The following is a 27,797-nucleotide window of genomic DNA, read 5'->3' on the forward strand; positions in this document are numbered from 1 at the left end:
TGGAAACAAGATAGTTGAGCTCAGTAGCTTGATTTTTGTCCACTGGTTTGTTAACTGGCTCCCAGCTAAGGAGACTCTTCTGCAGCTGGATGCTGATACTAAGATTATCTGTTCTGGGGGCAGGGGTGTTGGGTTTAATGGTGCCACATGGGACTAGGGAGGGAGTTGCATAAAAGAGTCCCTCACCATTCCCTTCTGCGGTAAATCCATAATACAAAGTTGAATTGTCTCTGTGTTGGTTTTCTGTTGACATATCCTAGCACTCAAATTCATTAATGCTTAACTTTTTTTTTTCCTGTTGCTTCTTTCGTCATCTGCAGGGGATGCCGTGCTCTGCTGGCTTCATCTCCAAGGGTCCATGGAGGGGCCCGTTTCTATGCTTCTCAGGATACAGAGGTAAGAGACTTGAAGTCCTTAAGGGAAGGTGGGGAGGAGGCCTGGGGAATGGGGTGGGAGCACTGAGGCCTGGGGCAAAAGCAGTAAAAATACAGGGGCAGAGGAAAGAGACTAGAGGAGCAGTTGACTGAGAACCAAGGGAACCTGGTTCAAATCCCACTGTTGCATCTTATGATCTTGGGCAAGTCACTTAACCCTCCATTGTCTCAGATGCAAACTCAGATTGTGAGTCCTACAGGAACAAAAAGATATCTCCTGTACCTGAATGTACACTGCTTTGCTAGCAGGTGGTGTATAAGAAATTTAAATTAGGAAAGAAAATACAAGGGGCATCTTACAGACATAAGGGAGGAAGAAAGCTTATGTGGATTAAAGGTGGGGGGAGGGGGGATTTGGGATCCTAGAAAAAGAGAAGGTGGGAAAAGGACAGTTAGAGATGCTGGGAAGGAGCATGGCAAGGAACAGAAGAGGAAACTGTCACTTAATCTGTTCAGCTTCTGTTAAATTTATGCAGAATACAAAGAACAAACATTAAAGAAACTCCAGACCGCTCAAAACACGGCAGCTAGGCTTATATTCAGAAAAACGCGATTTGAAAGTGCAAAATCCCTCTGCGAAAAACTACACTGGCTCCCAATCAAAGAACGCATTGCCTTCAAAATCTGCACCCTGGTCCACAAAATTATCTACGGTGAAGCTCCGGGATACGTGACAGACTTGATTGACTTACCAACTAGAAACACATTAGAATCAACACGATCATATCTAAATCTCCACTACCCAAGCTGCAAAGGACTTAAATACAAGTCAACTTACGCATCCAGCTTTTCCTACATAGGCACACAACTGTGGAACGCACTACCAATAGCCTTGAAAACGACGTACGACCACCTAAACTTCTGGAAATCACTAAAAACTAACCTGTTCAAAAAGGCATACCCCACCGATCCAACGTAAATGCCTGGCCCCTGCAACACAACAAAACTAAAGTACGTAATGGACAAAACTCAACTCTTCCGATGTACGTTTCCCCAATGTGGTCATGCCAAATGAACTTTATCTTGCTATAACATCACTTTCTATTTGTTCTCACCGGAGTCTGCAAAGGCCTCTCCGGTACTATGTAAGCCACATTGAGCCTACAAATAGGTGGGAAAATGTGGGATACAAATGAATACATGCATATTAATATAGAAACGCAGTCCAAGTAAGCACTAGTAGTCCATTCTAAAGGAGGAAAACGCCACAAGAAGCTCCTCTTCCGTACTCTAACAGGCAGAGGGCTAGGGCTTCTTCATCACAGGCTAAAAACCGCCTTATCTAATTAAATTGTCTTCTTAACGGGTAAAAAAGCATTGCCTTAACGTGATTTAACAGTTACTTAACTAAAGAGGCAGGCTGGCCTTCTTCAGCTGTTCTACAGACCGTGGTCAACAGGACCCGTTTCGCCTCCGCTGCTTCAGAACCACCGGTCTCCAATTAATCCGTTCATTCTGCTGACGGTTGCATGAAGGGGCTTAAGTCCTTGAATTGCGCTTAACTTTAGGCGCGGCTACTTGCACCTACAATAGGCGTGCCCCTCCCCTCATTCTTTAACAGCATGCGTAAATGTTGGTAATGCCCCCGTTCCACCCATGACCCTCCCATTTCTGCACACACTTTTCGAACTAGTGCGTAAAATTTAGGCGCAGATCCCGTACCTACATTTATGTATGTAAATATCAAAATCTAATTAGTGCCAATAATTGCTTGTTAAAAAGCCAATTGGTGCTAATTATCTCGTTAGTCAATTAAATTGCACCTGTATCTTTTAGCGACTTTTATAGAATTAGGGGGTAAATATAAAATTGTGTGCACAAGTTTATAGAATTAGGGACATAACTTCCAGTTCTGCCCTCGGCACTACCTGGATTGTGCTGAGACAGTCAGACATGATATTCAGCAGAATTATCCGCATAACGCCACTGAATATCATTGCCTGGGCCTGGTTGATCCCCAGTTTAAACTACCCTTAAATGTCAACCTCTGTTATTTCAACACTTAGCGTCATGGGTTTTGGCCTTTTCACTTCCAATGGTTTCCCTGTTAACGCAAAGGCATTAAACTCTAAAATTTACAGACAACAGATCAGTATGGTTTCCACACACACACACACACACACACACAAAAAAAAGCACACGCAGGAATAACTGAGAAAAAGACTTAAAATCCAGCATGCGAAGGAGCAACAGAAACACATGATAAGAATTTCAAGGAAAATGTTAAACATTATAGGGAATGGTTTTAAGGGGGAACCTTATCTCTGCAAAATTTAATAAGATTATTGGAAGAGTGAAAATTGGTACAATGCCACATTGGTGGTGGTACAGGCCAAAGACACTTTTAAGTACACGTCAACATGAAGAACACACGTCAACATGAAGAACATTTCGTTCAATATTTTACAACACTTTATCATTCCCCATCCTAAACCCACCCCCCAACCCAAATTTAAAGCTCGATGCAATAAGGCAAGAGCCAAAATCAAGCAGCATTCAAACATAAAACAGGCATACAAGATTAACGACACCAAAAGTAAAAGAGGGTTCATCATCCCATCTATAGATAACCCCCCCCCACCACCACCACCAATACTTACTCCCAACCCAAGAATCTTATGTCGTCATTAGCCTGGTTTCTTATGGCTTCTGGTGACCCAAAAGAGAAGGAAAAGCAGAGAGAGAACATCTCAAATGTAGAACCACAGCTGTGGAAATCCACATCTACAAATTACAAAGGAATTCAACAGAACGCTTCTGTCCCGTGGTGTCGTGCGTTGAATTTAGCTACATGGAAGCAGTATGTACAGCACTACATGGTACTGTCCAGCTTTTAAACCTGAACCTTAAAACTGCAGACTTTGGCCAGTTTCATCTTTTCTTGCTGAAGCCTGTTGCTGAGCGCCTTGCAATATTAAATCCCTGAGGACTGCTGGGAATTCCCTTGTTATCTGTGTCAGCATATACGGCTGGAGAAGCAAGAGTGCAACAAGATGTTGTGGCCATGAATAATGCAACTCTCTGCTCAGAATGGTTCCGTTCTGAATGTGATGTAATGTTTTGGTTCTCTGAGCAGGGGCGTAGCCAGACCTTGCCAGGAGGGGGGGGGCAGAGTCCAAGGTGGGGGGCACATTTTGGCCCGCCTCCCCACTGCCACCCCGCCACTGCTACTGGAAGGTACCCTAGCTGGCAGGGGTCCCCAACCCCTGCCAGCTACAGCGTTTGTCCCGTGCTAGTCTGCCTGGCTCCCTGTCCTGTTTTTCAGTGTCGTGCATGCTCGATGAAACTGAGCATGCGCAAACATGCTCAGTTTTTATTAAAACAAGGGTGCACGCTGCTGAAAACAGGGCAGGGCGCCAGGCAGTGTAAGACCAGCGCTGGACAGACGCCTTAGCTGGTGGGGGTTGGAGACCCCCCCCCCCACTAGCCAAAATGGGGGCCCCCGGAGCCAATTTGGGGAAGGCCCATGCCCCCCGCCCCCCCCCCCCCCCCCCCCCCCCCCCCCCGTAGCTACGCCACTGCTCTGAAGCAGCCTTGGGAGGTTCCAAGCTTATTGTTTCTGACTTGGTGGCACGTCTTGTTTACCTGAAGCACTGACCTTGTGGTTAGGGTGGCTCTTCAGTGTGGTGCCAGTGGGATAATATTGTGGCCCTTAGTACCACAACAGGTTGTGCATTGACAACAAAGGGGGAGGTATGCACATCATCGCCTAGCTGCAGTTGGTCTCTTGTCACTATAAGAGGGGCTGCAGACTTGGATCGAGGAAGTTGCTGTCGGATTGCATCTGATATGCAGCCTGCATCCGCTGACCTGACTGAGGAACATTCTGCTATCTCCTGGTCTTCTGATAAGATCAGGGCTTTTTTTGAGGGGGTACTTGGGGGTACTGAGTACTGGCACCTTTTTCCATTGTCCGCTAAAATTGACCCGTGGACCCCAAGTTTTAATGAAAGAGCTCAGGCTCTACGCACCAATTCTGCCTTGTCTTAGATTCTGTGACTGGTTGCAGGGGGCCTGGCTATTGTGGGGTGAGTCCCTCAATGATCACCCCACACCTGAAGGGTGGCCTAGGATTTGAGTACCGGCACCTTTTTTCGCTATAAAATAATGAGTGGAGTGGAGTGGAATGGGTGGATGTGAATCACATGTTTACTCTTTCCACAAATACTAGGACTAGGGGGCCCACAATGAAGCTACAAAGTAGTAAATTTAAAACAAATTGGAGAAAATATTTCTTCAGTCAATGTGTAATTTAAACTCTGGAATTCATTGCCAGAGAATATGATAAAAGCAGTTAGCGGAGTTTTAAAAAAAGGTTTGGATAACTTCCTAAAGGAAAAGTCCATAAGCCGTTATTAAGATGGACTTGGGGAAAATCCACTTCTTATTTCTAGGATAAGCTGCATAAAATGTATTGTACTGTTTTGGGATCTTACCAGGTTCTTGTGACCTGGATTGGCCACTGTTGGAAACAGGATGCTGGGCTTGATGGACCTTTGATCTGTCCCAGTATGGCAATACTTATGTTAGTGCTGTACTGCTTGCAAGCTGAAGTAAGCTGTTAATTTTCTTTTCAGTTCTATGTGAGGAATTTGGCTCTCTGTTAATGGGTTTGCAGTAGGTTTACAATAGAAATCAAACAAAATAAAACATGGAAAAGAAAATAAGATGATACCTTTTTTATTGGCCATAACTTAATACATTTCTTGATTAGCTTTCGAAGGTTGCCCTTCTTCCTCAGATCGGAAATAAGCAAATGTGCTAGCTGACAGTGTATATAAGTGAAAACATTCAAGCATTACTATGACAGTAAAATAGATACCATTGGAGATTCTACATGGAATGTTGCTACTATTGGAGATTCTGCATGAAATATTGGAGATTCTACATGGAATGTTGCTATTCCACTAGCAACATTCCATGTAGAAGGCTGCACAGGCTTCTGTTTCTGTGAGTCTGACGTCCTGCACGTACGTGCAGGACGTCAGACTCACAGAAGCAGAAGCCTGCGCGGCCACATTGGTGATCTGCAAGGGCCGACTTCTACATGGAATGTTGCTAGTGGAATAGCAACATTCCATGTAGAATCTATAGAAATCAAACCAAATAAAACATGGAAAAGAAAATAAGATGATACCTTTTTTATTGGCCATAACTTAATACATTTCTTGATTAGCTTTCGAAGGTTGCCCTTCTTCGTCAGATCAGAAATAAGCAAATGTATTAAGTTATGGCCAATAAAAAAGGTATCATCTTATTTTCTTTTCCATGTTTTATTTTGTTTGATTTCTATTGATAACCTTTTAAGAGTAGACTAACACGTGTGAGTGGACTAACACGGCTACCACGCCTCTCTACAGCAGGTTTACGAAACTTCCGTTTTGTGTGGTAATATTTAAAATGTACTAAACTATCTCTGCGTAAAAATAGTTTAAAAGAAAAAAAAATTGAGGTGCAGGAAATTCAAGTGATTCCCCTCTAGGTCACAACATATGCAGTCAGAGAGAGCCAGGGACTAGACCTAAGACACAAAGAGGTAAAGTGACTTCATCCAGAGGCATAGAGTCGGTGGAAGAGAGATGTGTTAGAACTGGTTTGCTCAAGGTCACACAGGTTTGAGGATTAGAGCACAGATCCCCCAGCTACGCAGTCGGCAAATAATCATGTCAAGGCTCTTTCATTTTTAAGCAGATGCCAGTGCAGGAAGAATGCGGCCACCTGACAATAATTACCCCACCCCCTTTACTCTTTATAGGCTGTCATCAACAAGGCCAGGGTGGGCACAGAGAGGCATATTTTCAAAGCACTTAGCCTTCCCAAGTTCCATAGGTTTCTATGGAACTTTGGAAGGCTAAGTGCTTTGAAAATATGCCTCAGAGTCTGCATCCCATAGTGGTGCTGAGATGACCCTTGCCACAGTGCGTATCAGAGAATCACACCCCACCCAGTACTTCCATCTGCCTTTCAGTAACTTTGTGATGGGTCTTTTCTCCATGTGCTGATAGCTTTCTCTCCATTTTCAGGAAAACAAGTCATTCGCTGGGAATATGTTCAGAGGAGAGATAGTCACAGACCAGGTCTTCCCATTTCCCTCAGGTAACCAGAAGCACGCTAGGAGATCTTGCATCGAAGTGTGTCCCCTGCCTTCCACTCACTACATGGCACACTAAATACAAGAGAATACGACAGGCACGCAAGAGTTCAAGCATCAAGTGTCACAAATGGACCGGTTTTGTAACCTCTCTCTAATGAATATGCATGATAACTACCTCCATTATATGCAGATCTTCCTCATGCATATTCATTAGGAATATCCTGAAATTCTAGCCAGTTTTTTTGCCCTCAAGGTCTGAACTCCTATGTCTGTGGGGTTAGATGTGCCACACTGGGTCAAATCAGAGGTCCACTGAACCCTACATCCTCTGTGACAGCGACCAATCCAGGTCACTAAGAAATTCCCAGCAGATCCCAAAAGTAGATGCATTCCTTACTGCCTGCTCCTGGGGGATAAGCAAGGGCTTTCCCAAGTCCACCTGGCTAATAATTGTTAATGGATGTGTCTCCAAAGAAACTTGTTTAAATACATAGACTTATTCACAAACCCATTTGCTTGTCCCTCTGGTTTCCTTTCCAGTTCTAAATGAAGAGCAAACTCAGCTCCTAAAGGAGCTTGTGGGGCCTTTCTCCAAGTTCTTTGAGGTAAGGGCAGTCTCCCTGCAGGAGAGGATGGAGGAGAGAAACTTGTTAATGCGTTAGTAAAGCATCAACTTCTGCCACATAGAAATCATTTTGTACTGAGGAGATCCCTAAGAGCTGCTAATTTCTGAAACCTCTCCCTTTCCACCCACTAGGAAGTGAACAACCCATCCAAAAATGATGCCCTGGGGAAGGTGGAGGACAGCACAATGGAGGGACTGAAGCAGCTGGGAGTTTTTGGGTCACAGGTCCCTAGTGAGCTGGGTGGACTAGGCCTTACGAACACACAGGTAACCATAGACCACCTTCCTTTACTCTGCCTCAGTATCCCTCTAGTTAGTATTTTTGCTTTAAAAAAAATGACTTGCATCTACTTGTGGATTTCGATTTTGGAGATCGCCGGTCGCTCCACTGAGTGCTATAGACAGGCTCTGACTTCTCCTCCCCCTTCCCTGCAGTATGCCCGGATGGCGGAGGTCGTAGGCATGCATGACCTTGGAGTAACTGTCATGTTTGGCGCTCACCAGTCCATTGGCTTCAAAGGCATTCTGCTGTTTGGCAACGAGGCCCAGAAGGAGAAGTACTTGCCTAAGTTGGCATCAGGTTAGTAACTGTCCCGGCAAGAAAGTGGGAAGAGATGCCTCTGATTATTCCTTCTGCTCCTCATACCTCCTTTTCAATGCAGGAGAAAATATTGCAGCCTTCTGCCTGACGGAGCCCGCCTGTGGCTCCGATGTAGCTTCCATCAAGACCACTGCAGTGAAGAGTCCGTGTGGGAAATTTTACACCATAAATGGGAGCAAAATCTGGATCAGGTGAGTAATGGTAGAGGGTAGGGGATGGGGAGAGGCAAGAGATACCCACAAGTGAGACATCTCTGCCCCTTATCATAATGCACAGACCAGTGCCCAATCTTCTTTGTAAGTGCGTGCAAGTTGCCCACCCTGTTCGACCCGAGGGGAAGGGGGGGGGGAAATCAGTGTTATAGTTTCTATTGTGAGGTGCAGGTGGGTCCCTGGGATTCCTATACATCTTGCTCCTTGTGATTGAAAATGTGATATTGAAGCTCCACTCCACTTGGTAGGACTGTGGCAGAGGACTCTGGCATCATTCCATTTGTGTAGATTTCCCAAACCATTTGTGCAGGACACCAGCATCTTAGAGTGGGCTGACCTAATAGGCTGTCTGTCGTGCTCTGTGCCAGGTTTACCACCTGTATGTTCCTCATGGCAGGAACATAGGGAGGCATTGAATTCGGGAATACCTGCTCTCACCTCTTTTCTTTCTCTCTCCCTCCTGCGTAGCAATGGCAGTCTGGCTGAAATCCTCACTGTCTTCGCCAGGACAGTTGTGAAGGAGGAGAGCACGGGAGAGGTGAAGGACAAGATTACGGCCTTTATCGTGGAGAAGGCATTTGGGGGTGTGACAAAGTGAGTAAGCCTCCATCCCCCCCCCCCCCCCCCCCCCCCCCCCCGCGTTCTCTCTCGGGCACTGCATGAGAAGAGACAGAGCTTTGTGTAGTAGGATAAAATGGAACTTGAGGCCTCCAGACAGCTTAGGAGTTGAAAAACTAGGATTCCCAGAATGCACTGTGAGAAGTGATACTACAGGACCATAGACTGTGTGGCAAGGAGCAAAACAGGAAGTGGCGAGGCTGCTGGGGCAGAAAGTAACTCCACAGAGAGGCCTTCTTGGGAATTGTAGTTCTAGGGTTGCCAGCTGGCTGGTTTTCAAGTGGCCAGGCCAACTGCTGGCAGACCCCAAAAGCCAGTTTTTAAAATTATTGACCTCTCTCTCCCTCCTCATTCCATCAGCGGCAGCAATTAAAGCACTCTGTCTCCGGCCAGTCTCAGGCCCATCCTGTCTCTCCTGATGCAATTTCCTGTTTCCGCTAGGGCGTGACATTGGAGAGGAACAGGAATGGGCCTGAGCCCAACCAGAGGCAGAGGGCTTTAATTACTGCCACTCAGCCACTGATCATGCAGGTTTGGAGGAACCGTGTGGGAGAAATGCCAGGTCCATGGCGGGGGGGGGGGGGGGGGGGGAGGGAAAGGGAACTGGAGATGTGCTGATTTGGATGGGGGCAGAGGGAGAGGTGTTGGATCTTAGAAAATGATGTGCTGGATCCTTTATTAGGGAGATAGAGAGGAGGAGATGGAGATATGCTGGGCCCTGGGTCCTTCCCTACACCCCTTCCCGTGCACTCCGCTCCATGGATAAATCCTTCTTATCTGTTCCCTTCTCCACTACTGCCAACTCCAGACTTTGCGCCTTCTGTCTCGCTGCACCCTACGCCTGGAATAAACTTCCTGAGCCCCTACGTCTTGCCCCATCCTTGGCCACCTTTAAATCTAGACTGAAAGCCCACATTGCTTTTGACTCGTAACCACTCGCCTCCACCTACCTTCCTCTCCTTCTTCCTGTACACATTAATTGATTTGATTTGCTTACTTTATTTTTTTGTCTATTAGATTGTAAGCTCTTTGAGCAGGGACTGTCTTTCTTCTATGTTTGTGCAGCGCTGCGTACGCCTTGTAGCGCTATAAAAATGCGTAGTAGTAGTAGTAATCTCAAGGAGTATCAACATTCCATGTAGAACCCCAAAGAATAGCAAGATTCTGGAATCCTAAAGAGTGACAAGATTCCATGCAGAATCTCAAAGAGTAGCAACATTCCATGTAGAACCCCCAAAAACAGCAAGATTCTGGAATCGTAAAGAGTGACAAGATTCCATGCAAGATTCGTAACCACTCGCCTCCACCTACCCTCCTCTCCTTCTTCCTGTACACATTAATTGATTTGATTTGCTTACTTTATTTTTTGTCTATTAGATTGTAAGCTCTTTGAGCGGGGGCTGTCTTTCTTCTATGTTTGTGCAGCGCTGCGTACGCCTTGTAGCGCTATAAAAATGCTAAATAGTAGTAGTAGAGACAGACGGAGATATAGATGTGCTGGACCCGCTGGGAAGAGGGGGGAGAGAAAGTCCAGGTTACACTACCATAGAGATAGGGACACAGAGGGGACAACTGAATATAAGGGAGAGGATAGGGACACTAAGAGGGCAAGTGCTAAACTTGTGGGGAGGAAAGGTCCATTGATCGTTATTAAATTTTGGGTTTTTGCCAGGTTCTTGGGGCCTGGATTGGCCGCTGTCGGAGACAGAGTGTGGGCTTGATGGACCTTTTGGTCTTCCCGGCGTGGCAGTACTTATGTACTTATGATAGGAACAGGGACGCAGGAGAGATGCTGGACAGGACAAATAAGAACACGGAGAGAGACGATTGATGGTGGACAGGAGAAAGAATGTCATACTGGAAAGACAGGAAAAACAGAAAAGCACAAGAGACACGTGGATCAAATCAAATGGGGAAAATAAAATGCTCGGACTTCAAAGGTAGAAAAAAAGTGACAGGACGGGAACAGGAAAAGTGGCGACTGGAAAGGTGTGAGCTAAATCCAATAGAATAAAACTCTCAAGTAGGAATCCTCCAACCAAATATCTGTTGGAACAAGGTTCCTTCCACAATTTTGTCTCCCTTCATGAAAAGGCAGCGCTCCAGGCTCTCTTGAGTTTGATAACCTGAGGGACTTGGAGTAAAACTCTGTTGTGAGAAATGTGATGAATAAAAAGTAGCATAAGAAGAAGCAGCAGGTCAGACTTTTATTTGGGGGACTAATTTGTTTAATGCTTTGAACAACAAAACACAGGATTTTTAAGTTTAGTTCGTTTAGATATTGGCAGCCAGTAGAACTTTTCTAGTTTTAGAGGAACTATGTAGCCTTCAGCCTGGGAAAATGTTGAAAGACTGCCAAGATGTGAGATTGAGGAATGTTGAAGAACAAAACGAAAGAAAAAAAAAATAACTCGCTCTGTCTCTCTCCATGAGACCCACCAGAGTGACATCTCATAGAGGACGGTTCTTCAGCCATCCTTGAGAAGGGTATTTGGAATACCCCTAGCAGAAAGTCAGTCATTATCTGAACTCAATAGGAAGGGGTTAATATTCCCTTGCAATACCGTTGCTTTTAACTAGTGTTATGCTACTTTGAGTCCATCCTTCCTCCCCCCTCCCCCTTCATTTGGGCCTCTTAACTTAGGGGCACACAATCCATCTGTGTAGAACCATAAAACAGTGTATATCATGTTTGTAGTTTTTCCATCCCTGCTTCCTGTGTGTTTCTCATGGCAGCATCGAAGGTTCCTGTTGCAAACACCAGGGACGGACTGACCGTTTGGGCAACCAGGCAGTGCCTAAGGGCTCAGAATCTGTCCGGATGCCCACCACACACTGCTGCCCTCCCCAGGCCTAGCTTAAAAAGTGCCGCTGATTATCTAGTGGCCTCTGCTAGGGGGGAACATGTTCTTTCCTGCCCGTTGTGCCCCCGCTAATTCTCCATGCACAGCAGCGCCATATTTAAAAAATGGCGGCCAAGACTCCCTGCGGTCAGTAAGGTTATCCTACTTTGCAAAAACCATCTTCCCAGCAACAAAAGTTATGTCTCCTTCATTATCTGCTTCCATGGTCAGCAGCAAATTTCCCCTTACATTACAGTATTCTCTTGCCACACATATCTTTGTTATGACTCCATATCTGCCTGTCTCAACAGAAAGTGCAAGCTGACATGAGACTCGCATTCTGTATAATTTCTTATGATTTAGCTTCTCAGTGATTCTTAACCTGTTCATAGCCTGTTCACAGAAGCATAGGTGTGCTCATAATTCTCAGTTACTGTTGTAAAGTTATTTTATGGTTCATGACCTGCATGTCCCATATAAACAACAGACATAGTGTAAAGTCCCCTTGGTCGCTTGCTTCCTAGGAGGAGAGGACACTTCATCCCTAGAGGCTGGAATAAAAGAGACAATCAGACTTAGATATAGGTGCAACCAGTAAAAATCTTTATTGGTATCTCATTAAGCCAATACAAAATAATTGTTCTCTCTGGAGCAGGTTGCCACCCAGTAGCCAGATGCACAGACTGAATAACAAAACTGCTGCTCAGCAAAACTTTCCTAGCCATCACATATATACTATTGTAAGTTCTGTTTCTCCTAAATCGTGATTTCTCCTAAACTAACGTGATCATATATGGATTTTCCTGTAATATTCTGTTATTTTTTTTATATGTATACAAAAATGGCAATTTCCTCCATTCTATCATCCTCTCCTCTTGTGTTCACATGCACACTTTGTGGCAATTGGCTAATTCCTTATCAGTAACGTGTGCTCCCAGCGTGCAAAACCATGTAATAAACAAGTAAGTAGTATGAAACACCTGGTGTCCTTCTCTGAACACATATTTCCGTTGGAACATCTTGGGGTCAGCTAGGTCCTCGGTCTCTCACCACCACCAAGGTTATATCCATGTGTATCTGCCATACATGGGCCGCATACCCTCAGTTCCTTCCAAGTGTCACCTTGACATGTAACATGTACTTTTCATTTACTGAGAAAGTACTGTAGCTTACATGCAGCTGCAGGAAGAAACTAAAAATATGCTGACGACAGCAAAGCAAGGAATAGTGATTACCAGCAGAGCCATATAACAGGCCTAGTATAGGAAAGAATATACGATATATAAATATTTAAAAAAACTAGTAAAAAAGGCCCATTTCTGAGACAAATGAAATGGGAGCTAGCAAGGTTTTCCTTGGAGTGTGTATGTTTGAGAGAGTGTGTGTGAGAGTGACTGTGTGAGAGAGAGACAGAGTGAATGTGTGTGTGTGACATAGAGTGAGGCTGTCTGTGTGTGAGAGTGTGTGTGTGAGAAAGAATGAGAGTGTGCGGCAGAGGCTCCCCCTCCCAGCTTCAGGGTTGTGGCCCCCCTCCCTCCCTCCCTTCCACTCCCACATTCTGGCTGGCTCCCTCCCTCCCTCCCATGTTCAGGCTGGCTCGCTCCCTCCCTACAACCCTCCGGTTCAGGCTGCCTGCCTGCCTGCCTTTGTTTCTGGTCTGCTGCTTTTTGCAAAAGCTCACACTGGTCTGTCCATGAGGGTGAGAAGAAAAAGACTCAGGCGGGGTGGGAGAAGGAGCCCTTCTTGCTTTTACAGTAGCCAGGAAGCATGTTTTTGATGAGCGATGCGAATCGTTGAGTGTCAGTGCTCCGCCTTCGACATCATCGCATTGTGACGCGAGGGTGGGGCGATGGTAGTCCACCTTTCTTGCAGGTCGTTCGCATAGGTTTGCGATGCCACGTTTCGTCGCGTAGCAACTGGGGGGCGATGCGATTTGTTGTGTCAGTGCTCCGCCCTCGACGTCATCACGTTGTGACGCGAGGGCGGGGCAGACACTCATGGAGGAACAGCGATCTACACAACTACAAATTTAGAACGTTTGGAGACTTGAGGCTTCATTAGAACGTTGGAGGTGCGTTTTATATAGAGAGATAAGAGTTGGAGAGATCCGTTAGTAGTGTTCCACATGGGTTCCAGGTTGAAGACATGTTTTTCTTCTTGATCCTGTACTTTTTATTATCCAGAAATTTTTCAAACTAAATAAAAACAGACCCAGAGACACCCATTTCTCTCAGCGTAGTCAACAGAAGATTGTGAACCACTGTATCAAATAACAGCCATTAAATCAAACTGTAAATCTTCTGTAAACTAACAATCTTTTTGCGTACATGGCTAAGGTATTAAGCAATGTTTGTGCTATGGGAGCTTCAAAAGCCGTGCTGAGATTCTTTCCCCTAAGGATCCGCTCCATGATCAAATTAAGGGCACAGAGGTGACGGGCCGGTAGGCCAGGAACACGGTGAGCATGGAGGAAGGTCAGCCTTTTTAAAGGTTATAATGTTTGATATGGCTCTTACCAAAGGAATGATCTGTATTCTGAGGATGTGTCAGGGGCCACTTAGAACTGTAAGCTGGGAATTGTAGTTCAGACCAGATCAGCACAGTGCAGGGCTTGCTGGGCATTGTTTTTGAGGGTGTTTTTCACCATGTTACTTTGGTCCCCTCTTTTCAGTGGGCCCCCAGAGAAGAAGATGGGCATCAAGGCAACGAACGTAGCCGAAATTTGCTTTGATAACGTGCGAGTGCCAGCAGAGAACGTGCTTGACAAGGAGGGAGCCGGCTTTAAAGTGGCCATGAATATCCTTAACAATGGACGCTTCGCCATGGCCGCCGCCCTCTCCGGTACCATGAAGGCTGCCATCACCAAAGCAGTGAGGCTTTTCCCATTTTTCCCCCCCAGGCTGTTTCTGGCTACACCTTCTCAATACACCTTCCCCCATGCATGTCTCAAACGCCTTGTCCTATCTCTTCCGTTTATGTTCCCACCTTGTATGTACATTTTTATATATAATGTTTTATTTTAGGTGGAGCATGCTGCCAACCGCACCCAGTTTGGAAGCAAGATTCACACATTTGGGGCGATACAGGAGAAGCTTGCTCGTATGGCTGTGCTGCAATATGTGACAGAGGTGAGGAGAGAGGGGTTCAGGGTGGAAGATTCTCCCTGTTTTTGTTGATAGACATGGAATCAAAGGAATTGTAGGAAGTATACAGGAACCATTGTCTAACACTGAGGAGGAGGTTGGAGGAAACCAAGAAGGTGGGGGAGAGGGAGGTACAGGACGGAAGGAACAAGAGGAGAATGTTGCTCTGTCCTTGACCTCCAGAGGTCTTATCTGTAATAATTTTCCCCTCTTTTTTTATTTCCTTTGATGCCCCCTGCCATGCAGTCCATGGCATATATGGTCAGTGCCAATATGGATATGGGTGTAAAGGATTTTCAGATTGAAGCGGCCATCAGCAAGATCTTTGGCTCTGTAAGTATCTAATGGTTAATTCACAGTTCTCCGGGAGGAGGTGCTGTAGGAAATTGTGCAGGAGCACTGGCTCTGGATGCAAATCCCAGCCTCTCCCGGCCACAGATGTGATGCTTTGTCAAGTGAAGGTCTGTGAATCTTTTTATCTTAAATTTTCTCCTTGCAGGAGGCTGCCTGGTCAGTGACAGACGAGTGCATCCAGGTCCTGGGTGGTATGGGCTACATGAAGGTGAGGGATCCTAGGGTCAGAAGGCAGGATGTGTGTTAGCAAGAGATTCAACAATTAAATTCATCGGAGTCCTGAACTCCACCAGTGCCTGTAATTCAGGCTCACCCACTCCTGACACTTCTCTTTCCTGTCTCCAGGAAGTTGGCCTAGAGCGCGTGATGCGGGACCTGCGAGTATTCCGCATTTTTGAAGGGACCAATGACATTCTGCGCTTGTTTGTGGCCCTGAATGGGTTCCAGGTGAGTGCAGAGACGGGGGCCTGGGCTGATTTGGTCTCCCTCTCTCTTTTCTTCCTTCATCTTTTGTCCTCGCCTCTCCCAATCCTTTCTGAGTCTCCCATCCATCTCCCTGTGCAGAGTGCTGGGACCCAGCTCAAACAGCTGCAGAGTGCTTTCAGGAACCCACTGGGGAACACCGGGCTCCTGTTGCGTGACGCCAGCAAGAAAGTGAAAAGGTATGGGGTGCTTGGGATGCTGCACCTGTGGCGTGGGGGTGTGGGACAAGACAGGAGAGGAATGTGAAGAAAAGAGATGTTAGAGGGACACATCAGACACACGCAGAGAAACTTGCAGAGAAGATGATTGAGGAAGCAACGCGAAGGGCACAACAGCACTTCGGCTGTCGGGGGTTTGGGTCCCCCGTCAGCACAGGTAGTCCACAACAGCGGCGGAGGGGGGGGGGGGCGGTCGACAGGTTTGTGGAAGGGGGGGTCGAGGGGGCCATAGCGCAGGGGATGACAGGTGATTCCGAGGCAGGGGGAGGAGTAGGGAATACTCCTCCCCTTGCCTTGGAATCAGCTGTCATGACGTCAGTGCGTGTCTGCCTAGCAGACCACCTCCAGGGATCCACGGTCCCAGGCACAGAACGTTGGAGGTGAGAATTATTATATAGGATTGGAGCTGGGGCAAACCCTTTGTAACACAAAAAAACGGGGAAGAACCGAAACTCCACAAGTTATACAGTAGGAGAACCACAGTGGAGATGACCAACAAACTATAATGGAGAGGAAACCTGGTCATTAAAAGAACGTTTTTTTATTAAAATCATACAGATATTAGGGTTCAGTTTTCTAGTCACTCAAACATTGGGACTGAACCCTAATATCTGTAAGATTATAGACCTACAAGTGTTTATTTTAATAAAGAACATTCTTTTAGATGACCAGGTATCTTCTCCATTATAGTTTGTTGGCAAACCCTATGTAGTCAGAAAATGTAGACTGGATTACAGAAACCCAGCCTTGATGTTATGGCGAGAACCAGTGTGGGCAAGACTTGATTCCTCCAAGTATGGAAAGAGACAGCATAGTTGTTGTAGGTGATAGAAGCAGCTCCTGAAGGTTGCTTGGAATTGGGGGATCAGCATAGGAAGAAGGAGTTGGAGAGTAACATTGGATTTAGCATGTGACATTTTCAGGAGTAGCACAAGGTGAGTTAAATTCATGGACAGTAGGTATTTCCTATCCCCCTGGAGGGCTCGGTCTGATTTTGTACCTGAAGCAGTGGAGGGTTAAGTGACTTGCCTAAGGTTCCAAGGAGCTGCAGTGGGATTTGAACCCTGGTGTCCCTGGGTCTCGGTCTGCTGTTCTAACCATTAAGCGGCTCCTCCACTTTGAAAAGAGGAGACATGTAAAGTAGGACTAGAGAAATAGAGTACGGGAAGTAGAGCGTTTGTTAGGGGAAGGGGGTATAGGGGCTGAAAACCAGAGTTTGGGTGGGAGGAGGGTCCACCCCTCACACTCTCCTCCCCTCACACTCTCCTCTCTCTGCAGGAAGGCTGGGCTTGGTACTGGCCTCAGCTTGAAGGAGACTGTCCACCCGGAGCTGGAGAACAGTGGGGAACTGGTGAGTATCGTTAACGGGTGATGACAGCACAGCGAGTCAGGGGTGTGCAGCCCTTATTTCAGTACAGCCTCACTAATCTTCCCTCACATCAATCTTCACACCTTGCTTCTGTATTCATAATTTGGGCTCATGGTGAAGGTGGGCACAATAGCAGCTTGATGGGGGTGGAAAGGGACGGAAGGCTGAGAGGAGTGCAGTTGTTTCATTCTGATGACCAAGGCTTTCTCCCTACAGACAGTGCAAGCTGTAGAACAGTTTGGAGGAGCAGTGGAGATGCTGCTGATAAAACATGGCAAGAAAATCATAGGTAATTCTCAACTGCTGCATGACCTCTAGTCTTTGTGATCTCTTCTCTTCCCTCTGGTGCATGCTGTGCTCTCCTCCTGCATAGGCTGGGCCCTGCACCTCTTCTCGCCTGGGCTCTGCCCTTTTTGACCTTCTCATGTTTTTGCCCTGCAGATGAGCAGTTCCTTCTAAAACGAGTAGCTGACTGTGCTATTGATCTCTATGCCATGATTGTTGTCCTGTCCAGGTACTCTCCTTGCTGGAATCCTTTTGAGGGGTTGGTGTGGAGATGAGATGCCAATCTGGGATGGAGGCAGGGTTCTCATTTGTTGCTTCAAAGGAGTAAGAACCAGCAGTGGGGACCTAAGTGAAGGGCAGGGACAGAAATAAGGACCCTACCTATACTCCTGAGAGTTACCATTTTTGGAGGATGTAAGACAGAAAAGAATGCAATATATGGGAGGTTAGACTCTTAGAGGTCTCAACTGAACGTAAGGAAAAGTAACAGGCTAATGCAAACTCTTGTTTCTTCCTTTCAGAGCCTCCCGTTCCCTGAGCCTGGGACACCCCACAGCCCAGCATGAGAAGATGTTGTGTGACAGCTGGTGCTTCGAGGTAAGTAGCCTTCTCGCATAGAGCACCCTCACACAAGCAGCACCATTGCGAGCTTCCAGTACCCTCTCCCCCCTTCCGAGCTCCACCTCTGAATAGGCATAAGGTAGGCAGCGCAAATATTCTTGCATGTACTAATGCTGTATTGGCTTTTACACCCCAACCCAGTGAGTCTTACCCTTTACTCCTCCTCCTCCTCCACCCCACCCCACCCCCCAAAAATATGAGCCAGATCTTTGGGTGCTATGGGTGCACTATTGAGCAAACTCCTTGATTGTGTCCAGGGATGGGATGATTTCCATTGGGTTTAGCACACCAAATCCATTTTAAAAAGTTGGCTCCTGTGGCCCAGCCTCCAAAGTAAGTAGGCAAACTTTGGTCATCCCACTTCCTTCATCACCACCCCTGCGTAGGCAGCAACACTCATTGTCCTCAAAGTGCCCCTGCAACCTCCAATATACTTTGCACCCCAAGTCTGACCACTGGACATTGCACTCCCCCCCCCCCCCCCATTTATTTTATTAACGTACCTGACATCAAAATCCCTTTTTGGGAAGTATGAACTCCCCCTCAAATCACAAGTCAAGAACCTTGGAATACAGACACAGAGTAAGTGTGGATTCCCCAAATCCAAGCAACCTTCAAGAGCTGCTTCTACTATTGCAACAGCTATGCTGCCTCTCTCCTTACTTCGATAAGGTAAATCTTATCCCAGTTGTGCATGCCTTGGTCATATCAAGACTGGATTACTGCAATGCACTATACAATGGTCTGACTACAAAGGGCCTGCACCAGCTCCAGTTGATTCAGAATGCAGCAGCAAGACTCATAGAAGGTTGCAAGTGACGCAACCACATCACACCATCTTTGCAAAACTTCACTGGCTACCAGTACAATACAGGGCTCAATTTAAAACTCTGTCTGATCTTCAAGGCCCTCAAAAGAAATGGCCCCAAGTACCTGAAAAATAGGATGATCCTCTACACATCGCCAAGGACACTAAGGTCCTCTCAAGGACTATCACTAACCACACCCTCTCCAAAAGACATTACACGATGTGATACCTGCAAGCGAGCCTTCTCCGGAGTAGCCCCCACACTCTGGCATGCATTGCCTGAAAGGCTCCACTTAACACAAGACTACCTCTACTTCAGGAAGCAGGTGAAAGCTTGGCTCTTCAACCAAGCCTTTAATGGAAGAAGTAACTAACTTGTTAGTCTCACTCACACACACAAGGATTGACTCGGGCTGCACATACTGCAGCGGGACATGTTTATCCACTCCTACCCTAGCTGAGATCATATTTAACCATCTCTATGACATCACGTGCAACTTTCTTCAAATCAATCACCTTACTTTCTAATTCTTCCTACTTTCCTACTCATTTATGTTACCCTTCACTACCAATTATAATGTTCTAGTACATATTGTGTTGTCATTGCAAGTAGTACACCATGCCATACTTTGTATTGTTTGAATATTTTTACTGCTCTAAATGCCTCCTGCTCATGTTTGATCTATTCTTACTGTACACTGCCTTGAGTGAATTCTTTCAAAAAGGCGGTAAATAAATCCTAATAATAAATAAAATAACAGTGTAAAACAGCAACAATGACGGAGACTAGAAGCACTTTCTAGACTAACCAGTTTATTGAGGCAGGAACATTCCAAGATAAAAGTCAGCAGTAGACTACTTCAGCTCCACCTGCATCGCATTTCTAGCTGTGGTCAGGCAGAGATCTGGATCTTCCTCCTACCAACACAGGTCATCTGTAGTTTCTGTTTTTCTGCTGTAGGCTGCAGACCGCATCCATGATACCCTGAAATTTCTGAGCACAGACTTCTCGAAACAAGTGTTCAAGAATCTGCGGGGGATCTCCCATGCGCTGGTCGAGAATGGTGGGGTGGCGACCCAGCCACCTCTGGGCTTCTGAGGCACTAGCCCCAAGCTCTAGTGTATCCTGTTCTTGGTGTACTAAAAGCTTCTTCGAGCTGCATCGCTCCCAGGGCAAGAACGTGGCTGTAACTTTCCCCCTGCAAGGGCAGGTTGAAATAGATCATCCCTAGTCTGCTTTGAGGTTTTCGGTAGCTTCCTGCACTGTGATTGGCTGACCGTGTACCCCCTGATGATGTGGAATGGCAGGGATCTGTTTCCATTGCGACTTACGCTGCTGCTGTGTGTGAGCTTAGCACTGCATTCGGAGGAATATATCACAAAATTTTGGAAAGCATCAGCCTTTTGAAATTAGTCTGTTGAAGCCTCCTTTGTCATTGGTGTGACCTCTGACGCAGGTGCGGTAGTGCTGAAACACGGCCCGTGTCGGGTCTGTCTTCAACCAAAGCTCACTATTAAAGGACTTTTAATGAAAGAACTGTGTTCCCTTTTGTTTTTAAAGGCCCTTTGTGCTGTTTGTTTTGTTTTTTTTGCAGGGATCTGTTTAGCAACATCAGTTACCCTTTCTCTGAATTAATAAAAGCCTATATTCCTCTGAGGCCTCCTGTAATGCCCACTGCTACTCCTCTGTCATGAAATAAATGAAAACAAACTGGATGCTATGGGGCTAATATTAGTTAATATGAACTGGGTATATTTATCACACAGAGTTAAGGTGATAAGTTATGAATAGCCAATTAAAAATTAACGGAATTGCTTCTCCAGTTAACTGAAGTTATTTTTCTGACTGGAATTAACTGGTTAACTTTAAGTAGATAAGGGCCTAATATCTGTGCCATCTGTTCAAAGTACACTTGGAGCTACCCAAACTGTGCTCTGGGACACTAATGAGGTTACAAACCCTACGTCTGATGTCACAGTCTGGGGGTGCTCTCTATAGGTGCATTATTATTCTGCTTGGCGCTGGATTGGTAGCATGGCCTGCTGCTGTATGTGGGTTTCTGCCAGGTACTTGTGACCTGGATTGGCTACTGTTGGAAACAGGATACTGGGTTAGATGGACCATTGATCTGACCTAGTATGGCTATTCTTATGTTCCTTGAGGGGGGGGGGGGTCATAATTTTATTTTGAAATCAGGGGGTAAACACTGGTATAATTGCACCCTGTCACACCTTTAACTCTGCCCATAATTAAGTCACACCAGTTTTATGTGAGCACTGTGGCTAAAATGGAACCAGGCTGCACCCAGGGAAATTTCAAACACTGAGATTAACCTCCCAGCTGCCCTTTTTACTACTGAGTCCTGTGACAATAAGGGACATCTGTAAACTCGGGCGAGGGACTGGTTACAATAGAGACTGCAGGGTGTAGGGATGTGTGGCCTCCATGCCGCAGAAGGTAAAGTGACCAAAAGGTACTCCAAAGCTTGGTACTAAGATTGGGGGCATGTTTTTCTCTCTGGTTGTAGATAATGAAAACATCAGCCGGGGTAAAAAGTGCTTACCCATGAGAGAATAGATATCAGTCTGCACACTTGGCTACCATCCTCTGCTAGAACTGGGCTAGAGAATGTAAAGGAAAGCTCACACTCATGCACGTGGCAGAATATGGATCCGCTTACTTTTCATACAAAAGCAATTACCAGGAGAAGCCAAAGTTATGAGGAGTGATACCAGGTGTGTATCTGCGTGGGGCCACAGGGGCCTGGGCCCCCGCAGATTTCGCCCTGGACCCCCCTACCATCGACCCTCTCCCCCTCCCTCCCGCCACCAACCCGTCGCTGATCTTTGCTGGCGGGGGACCCCAAGCCCCCGCCAGCCGAAGTCCTCTCTTCCGTGCAGGCTGCAAGTTGCAACGCTTCGCTTCCTGTTCTGACGTGCAGGACGTCAGACTCAGAATTTGGAACTCAGTCTGACGTCCTGCGCGTTGTATGTGCAGGACGTCAGACTGAGAAGAACAGGAAGCATTGCAACTTGCAGCCTGCATGGAAGAGAGGACCTCGGCTGGCAGGGGGTTGGGGTCCCCCGTCAGCAAAGGTAAGTGACAGCAGCAGGGGAGGGTTGGCGGCGGCGGGAGGGGGTGGAGAGTGTCACTGGTGGCGAGGGGGGGGTCTGGCAGTGGCGGGGGGGGGGGGTCCAGAAATGGCGGGGGAGGGCTCGGTGGCACCGGGGGGGGGGGCTAAAATGTGCCCCCTCCCTCTGGCTCCCCCTACCGCCAGAGTCCAGATACGCCCCTGAGTGATACTCCCGGCGATCTTTGTTTTCTCTGAAGATGAGCAGCTTATTCAGTTTTTGTATGAAGGAATCCCAAGCTTCAGGGCGCCTTTGACAATATGACTTGTAACTTGAATGTTAAAGATTGGGTTTCTTGTGCAGAATGTTGAAGCACCAACATCTAAGTAATCTGGATATTTGAGTTGTGAACTCCAATAAAGATACATTTACAAAAAAAAATAAAAAAAACTACAGATACAGAAACTGCTGGGGGGGAGAGAGGCAGAGGCAATAACCAGAGATAGAGGAACTGCTGAAGGGAGAGAGGGAAAGTAGGGGCAATAACCATAGAAACAAAGTGCTGAGGGAGGCAGGAGGGGGGGGGAAACTATCAATAAGAGCTACAGGAACTGGGGGGGGGGGGAGAGAGAGGGGGAAAGGGCAATAAATAACTACAGATACAGAAACTGCTGGGGGGGGGGGGGGGAGAGGCAGAGGCAGGAGGAGAAAAACAGAGGCAATAAACCAGAGATAGAGGAACTACTGAAGGGAGAGAGGGAGGGGGCTGGAAAGGAAAAGCAGAGCCAAAAACCAGAGCAACCATCACAGATACCAAAACAGCTGAAGCCAGGGGATGCTCATATGTACGTCAATTGTCAACGTCAGACAGCAGCACTCTTCTCTGTCTGTCCCTCCCCCTACGTCCACGTGGACGTCTTGCGCAGCCCTGAGGAACTCTACCTCCCAGCATGCCGTGCGGGGCAGGGTCAAGGAACTGGCTTCCGGATCCTCCCGGAGCTGATGCGCGCTTCCTGCGGCCGTTTGTGACCTTTTGAGTGACTGCCTCACGCGCACAGCCCAGCTGGGCGGCGCGTGGTATTGACCTACTGAACGTTGCTCTCGCCCCAGACGTCCTTTCAATAAAGTTGATTGAAACTGGAAACAGACACAGCAGGGCGAGGAGGACGGTGGAGAGACGGCGCCAGGGCAGAGGGCGAGGGACACGTGGAAGTCATGCCCACGGGGGTGGCTGGAGTCTGAGAAAGCCACGCGTACGATTAGACGCGCACAGGGAGACTTAAACGCGTAGGATCCGAGAGAGCGCAATCTACCCATTCAGAGGATGCAGAGTGCCCGGCTGACCCCTGCTCTCTGCCAGCAGCTCCTGCGCCTCAGCGGCCGGGGGTAAGTAGGAGGGGACCTGCCAGGCTGATTGCATGCCTTTTGTATAGTAACATAGTAGATGACGGCAGAAAAAGCCCTGCACGGTCCATCCAGTCTGCCCAACAAGACAAACTCATATGTGTAAACAACCTTACCTTGATTTGTACCCATAGGAGCCCCTTCAGCACCCCCAATATTGAGAAAAGTCCTTGTATATGTCAAGGGAGGGGTTATTTCCACTGGTCTTAGCACCCCCCCCCCCCCCCCCCCACAATAATTTTGAAGAGTTGGCTCCCATGTTTGTACTTGCCTTGTTCAGGGCACAGACCGTACAAGTCTGCGCAGTTCCCGCCTCCCAACCCCCAGTCTGCCCTCCACCATCCTCGCCTCCCAACCACCAACCCCTCTACCCCCCCACCTGCTCCTGAACTTGGACACAGTATGGGGAGTACTTGCGTGCTCCATAGAGCTTGCACTCTACACAGTTTAAGCTTACTGTAAGTATTTAGCATTCAAAACAAAGTGCTTTACAATAGAACTAAACAGAGGGCTTAAAGCTAAAAGTCGGACTAGAAAGAGGAAAAGAATGCAGCTGTTCCAGGACATACCCAAGGGTATGTAGGAACCAGTTCTGTGGGAGCTTGAGCACCCCCAGTATTGGAGCAAACTCCTGGACTGTGTCCAGGGAGGGGTTTCTGTTGGGTTTACTACTACTTAACATTTCTAAAGCGCTACTAGGGTTACGCAGCGCTGTACAAATTTAACTCCTAATCACTTCCCTGGCTTGCGATCAGGTACCGCATCCGGTTCAAGCTTCTCCTACTAACCTACAGATGCACTCGCTCTGCAGCCCCCCACTACCTCTCTACCCTCATCTCCCCCTACGTTCCTACCCGTAACCTCCGCTCACAGGACAAATCCCTCCTTTCAGTACCCTTCTCCACCACCGCCAACTCTAGGCTCCGCCCTTTCTGCCTCGCCTCACCCCATGCGTGGAACAAACTCCCTGAGCCCATACGCCAGGCCCCCCCTCCCTGCCCATCCTCAAAGCATTGCTCAAAGCCCACCTCTTCAATGTCGCCTTCGGCACCTAACCAAGAAATCTAGACTGCCCCAACTTGTCATTTCGTCCTTTAGATTGTAAACTCCTACGAGCAGGGACTGGCCTTCTTTGTTAAACTGTACAGCGCTGCGTAACCCTAGTAGCGCTCTAGAAATGTCAAGTGGTAGTAGTAATCATTTTGAAAAGTTGGCTTCTCTGCGCTCGAGTCACGAAACAACTGTGAAATGGGCTTTAAAGCTTAAGAAATGGGGAAGGGGTTTAACGATATCTTCTACTGTATGGGGGGTAATTGAGGCCAATTAAATTTAGGTTGGGTTAAGCAGTGTAGTTTGAAATCGAGTGACCTTGCAGAGATTGGGGTCTCCTAGAAGGTTATGCAAAACTTGGCTATGCCGGTGAAAGAGTGGCTAGATGAGATTGATTGGCTTGAGAACAGGAATCACTTACTTTAATTAGGGGAAGTGCAAAAAGTTAGAAATAGGGCATAAGAGAGATCCAGAGACTGGTATGAATCACTGTAGGTTTTACCAAAGAGAGGGCTTGCCTTACCATTGTATTGGATTTCTGTGAAGGTGTATATATAAACAACATGGATAAATGTCAAAACACTTTGTGAAAATTCTGCTACACTGTATGAACTGACTCACAAGTATCTCATGGGGAAAGAGGATTAAAATGTCATTGGGATAAGAGCAGTGTGCTATTATTGATTGGAATTTGGCTGAAAGACAAAAAAAAGTAGGACTATAAACCACACTGTACCCCCCTGGGAAGGGGATATTAGCTGTAAATAAGAATTGATTTGATTGAAAATGATCCATTTTCCAAATGGAAACGGGACAATAGAGAAGAGCCCCAATGATCTTTATTTTATTGTATTCATTTATTTTATATACTGCATTTCTGTGGCACAAAGCAGTTTACATATTGCGTTCAGGCTGGAGACTTATGCTGTTTAACAACTTGTTCGTAAGTGATTTAAGGGACAATGAGTGAGGTGGTCATGTTTTCAGGTGACACAAAATTATTCAGTGTTAGAGTGTTCTGAAGAGTTTTAGAAGGATATTGGGAGGCTGGGTATATAAATGGCTGATTAAATTTTATGTGGACAAGTGCAGAGTGATGAACATAATCGCAATTACAGGTACAAAATGCTGGGTTTAGAGTTAGGAGTCACTGTAGAAAATGGGACTGATTTTATAACAGTTTTTTTTTCCTTAGTTTCTCCAAAGGATTAGTCCATACTTGTGGGCTGTACTTATGTACAGGAGATAAGAGAGCAAATTAGAACGTTGCCTCATCAGGCTGCTGTGCGCTAGGTTCCGTTCAGTATCTCTCTATCTCCAGCAGGTGGTAGAACTAGCTTTGTCAGGTTCCTATGGTGGGCTCCTATTTTCTTTTTTTCTGAGGTTTCATTTGAGCGGGGCTTTATAAATTGACCTTCTGGGTGTAAACCTGGTGGTGCCAGGTCTCCCCCCCCCCCCCCTCCTCCACCACATCCCCCCTTTACTGTGGTGGGCTCCTGACATTTTCTTGGGGATTCAGTTAAACTTCTGGAGCAAAGGCTTTCTCTCAGCCTTTTTGGGTGTAGGTCCCTACCCTTCCCTTCCCCACCTCTCCCCTCTGTGGGTTCTCCTGCCTCTTAAAAAAAAAAAAAAAAAAGTCTGAGCCTGCAGTTTCTCATTTTAGAGATTTAATTTGAGGAGTATTCCTTCCAAGGAATATTACTGCAGTGCTTTGTGCCTGGAAACCTCAAATCGCCCCTTTTCTTCACTCTGGTGAGTTAAGAATTATAGTTCCAGACAGTGGCGTAGCCACAGGTGGGCCAGGGCCCACCCACTTAGGGCTCAGGCCCACCCAACAGTAGCACACATTTAGCAGTAGCTGGTGGGGATCCCAAGCTCTGCCAGCTGAAGACTTCCCCCCTGATGGTAACAAAAATGCTACTCTGTATGATACCTGTACCTGCTAAGTTTTCAGCGCAAGGTGGAAAGAAGCGTTTTCCTGCAAGCTGAGATATTTTTTTGGTGGTGGGGGGAGGGGAGAACACTTGGTGCCCACCAACTTCTTGCCTAGGCCCACCCCAAATCTGTTTTCTGGCTACACCTCTGGTTCCGGAGTTGGTTAAATGGTGTTCCTGGTGTGAGAACCAGTGAACAGCATCAAGGCAGTGTACCATGTGTGTTAGGTCCTCTGAAAGTGCCTGTTTAGTGTTCCCATATTCTTATACTAGCCGTTGAGCCCGTAAAAACGGGCTAGTATAGGACGGGGGGTGGGGGGTTTGAAAGGCCCCCCCGCCACTGAGCTCGCCGCTGCCCCCCCCCCCGGAGTCGCCGCCACCCCTTCCCCCTTGGAGTCGCCGCCACCCCTCCACCCTAGCCGGGCCCTCGCTTCGCTATTGAAACAGCGCGGGAACGCAGCACACAGCTCAGATGAGCTGCTGTCAGCCCTCCTTCTTTTCTGCCTGTGTCCCGCCCTCGTGGGCGAGGGAGGGACACAGGCAGGGAAGGAAGGCTGACGGCAGCTCAGCTGAGCTGTGTGCTGCGTTGGCGCTGTTTCTATAGCAGAGCGAGGGCCCGGGTGGAGGGTGGGTGGCGGCGGCGACTCCAGGTGGGGGGAGTGGTGGCGGCGACCTTGGGGGGGGGGAGCGGTAGCGACGGCGGTTTCGTCCCTCCCCTTGCGCAGTAGACACCCTCTCTGTCCCGCCCTGTCATCACGTATTGACGCGGGGGCGGGACAGAGAGGGTCTTTACTGTGCATTTGCGAGTGAGTTCGGTCACTCGCCGTTTATATGTTTGATACCTTTCATTTAGGGAGCTTTGAGTCCCTCAGTTATTTGGAATAGCAATTAAGTGTTTTCTTGTGTTAACTGCAAATTGGTGCCAGTTAGCAGCAGTTACCTTCTCTGGCTGCCGTCACCTTCAGAACTCCATCTCACCTCTTCACGCTCCACCGCTTTTCACTGTGTTGGGCGAAAACTGTGGAATGAGCTTCTGCTTCACATTAGGAACCTACCAACTCTTTCTGCATTTAAGAAATCGCTCGTCTTTGCTTCAGGTTTTTTCACTAGGTCATTTTTTTTGTTTGTTTTTTTTTTGTTTGTTTTGTTTTTTTCTTCTGTCTTCCCTCTCATTTTGTTGTATTGTAAACCATTTTGAAGCTTAGAACAGGCCATATGTCAGTATATCAAGCAGAAATAAATAAATGAATTAACTCCAATTAGCTCCTAATTTTTTAACTGCCAGTATTCAATAATTTATGTGCACAGTTTCACACACTAACGCTCCTGTTTACTAAGCCGCGTTAGTGGCTGTCCCATCTCTAATGCCAACGGAGCCATTCAAAGTGATTGGGCTCTCCAGTCATTAATGCCCGGACAGCCGCTAGCGCAGCTTAGTAAATGGACCACTAAGTGTGAACACATGTACACAAGATTATAGAATTAGGCCAGGGGATATGTTGTCAGGCATCTTAAAATCCATGCCGAGACAGTTTGTACTGAAGATGTAGTTATTCTGGCCCAGGACAGAAATACCTTGGCTTTCTTTGACTCAAAATAGCCTTCAAAGTGCTGTGTTTACAAGGAGGA

The 27,797-nt window shown here is 47.1% G+C and overlaps 1 protein-coding gene across 6 annotated transcripts in view; it reads left to right on the plus strand.

Annotated features, from left to right (window-relative positions):
* ACADVL (acyl-CoA dehydrogenase very long chain) overlaps positions 1 to 27,797 on the plus strand; it is an 80,537-nt gene that overhangs the window by 24,554 nt on the left and 28,186 nt on the right. Inside the window, exons 2-19 of one of the 6 annotated variants that reach the window (XM_030187361.1) lie at positions 321 to 396; positions 6,458 to 6,530; positions 7,069 to 7,133; positions 7,286 to 7,420; positions 7,589 to 7,733; positions 7,816 to 7,945; positions 8,435 to 8,560; positions 14,099 to 14,297; positions 14,451 to 14,555; positions 14,817 to 14,903; positions 15,070 to 15,132; positions 15,270 to 15,371; positions 15,489 to 15,586; positions 16,904 to 16,976; positions 17,211 to 17,283; positions 17,436 to 17,508; positions 17,801 to 17,876; positions 19,670 to 20,256. The exons of 1 other annotated variant lie outside the window; for it this stretch is intronic. In XM_030187361.1, coding sequence (XP_030043221.1) covers positions 321 to 396; positions 6,458 to 6,530; positions 7,069 to 7,133; positions 7,286 to 7,420; positions 7,589 to 7,733; positions 7,816 to 7,945; positions 8,435 to 8,560; positions 14,099 to 14,297; positions 14,451 to 14,555; positions 14,817 to 14,903; positions 15,070 to 15,132; positions 15,270 to 15,371; positions 15,489 to 15,586; positions 16,904 to 16,976; positions 17,211 to 17,283; positions 17,436 to 17,508; positions 17,801 to 17,876; positions 19,670 to 19,807 — 1,837 coding nt within the window. In that variant the 3' untranslated portion in view covers positions 19,808 to 20,256. Of the gene's footprint in view, positions 1 to 320; positions 397 to 6,457; positions 6,531 to 7,068; positions 7,134 to 7,285; positions 7,421 to 7,588; positions 7,734 to 7,815; positions 7,946 to 8,434; positions 8,561 to 14,098; positions 14,298 to 14,450; positions 14,556 to 14,816; positions 14,904 to 15,069; positions 15,133 to 15,269; positions 15,372 to 15,488; positions 15,587 to 16,903; positions 16,977 to 17,210; positions 17,284 to 17,435; positions 17,509 to 17,800; positions 17,877 to 19,669; positions 20,259 to 22,823; positions 23,167 to 27,797 lie in introns of those variants that run through there. 4 more of the 6 variants (XM_030187360.1, XM_030187362.1, XM_030187358.1 and 1 more) reach the window with 4 other exon arrangements.

The sequence above is a fragment of the Microcaecilia unicolor genome, chromosome 14 (genome assembly GCF_901765095.1).
Source record: "Microcaecilia unicolor chromosome 14, aMicUni1.1, whole genome shotgun sequence".
Lineage (NCBI taxonomy): Eukaryota > Metazoa > Chordata > Amphibia > Gymnophiona > Siphonopidae > Microcaecilia > Microcaecilia unicolor.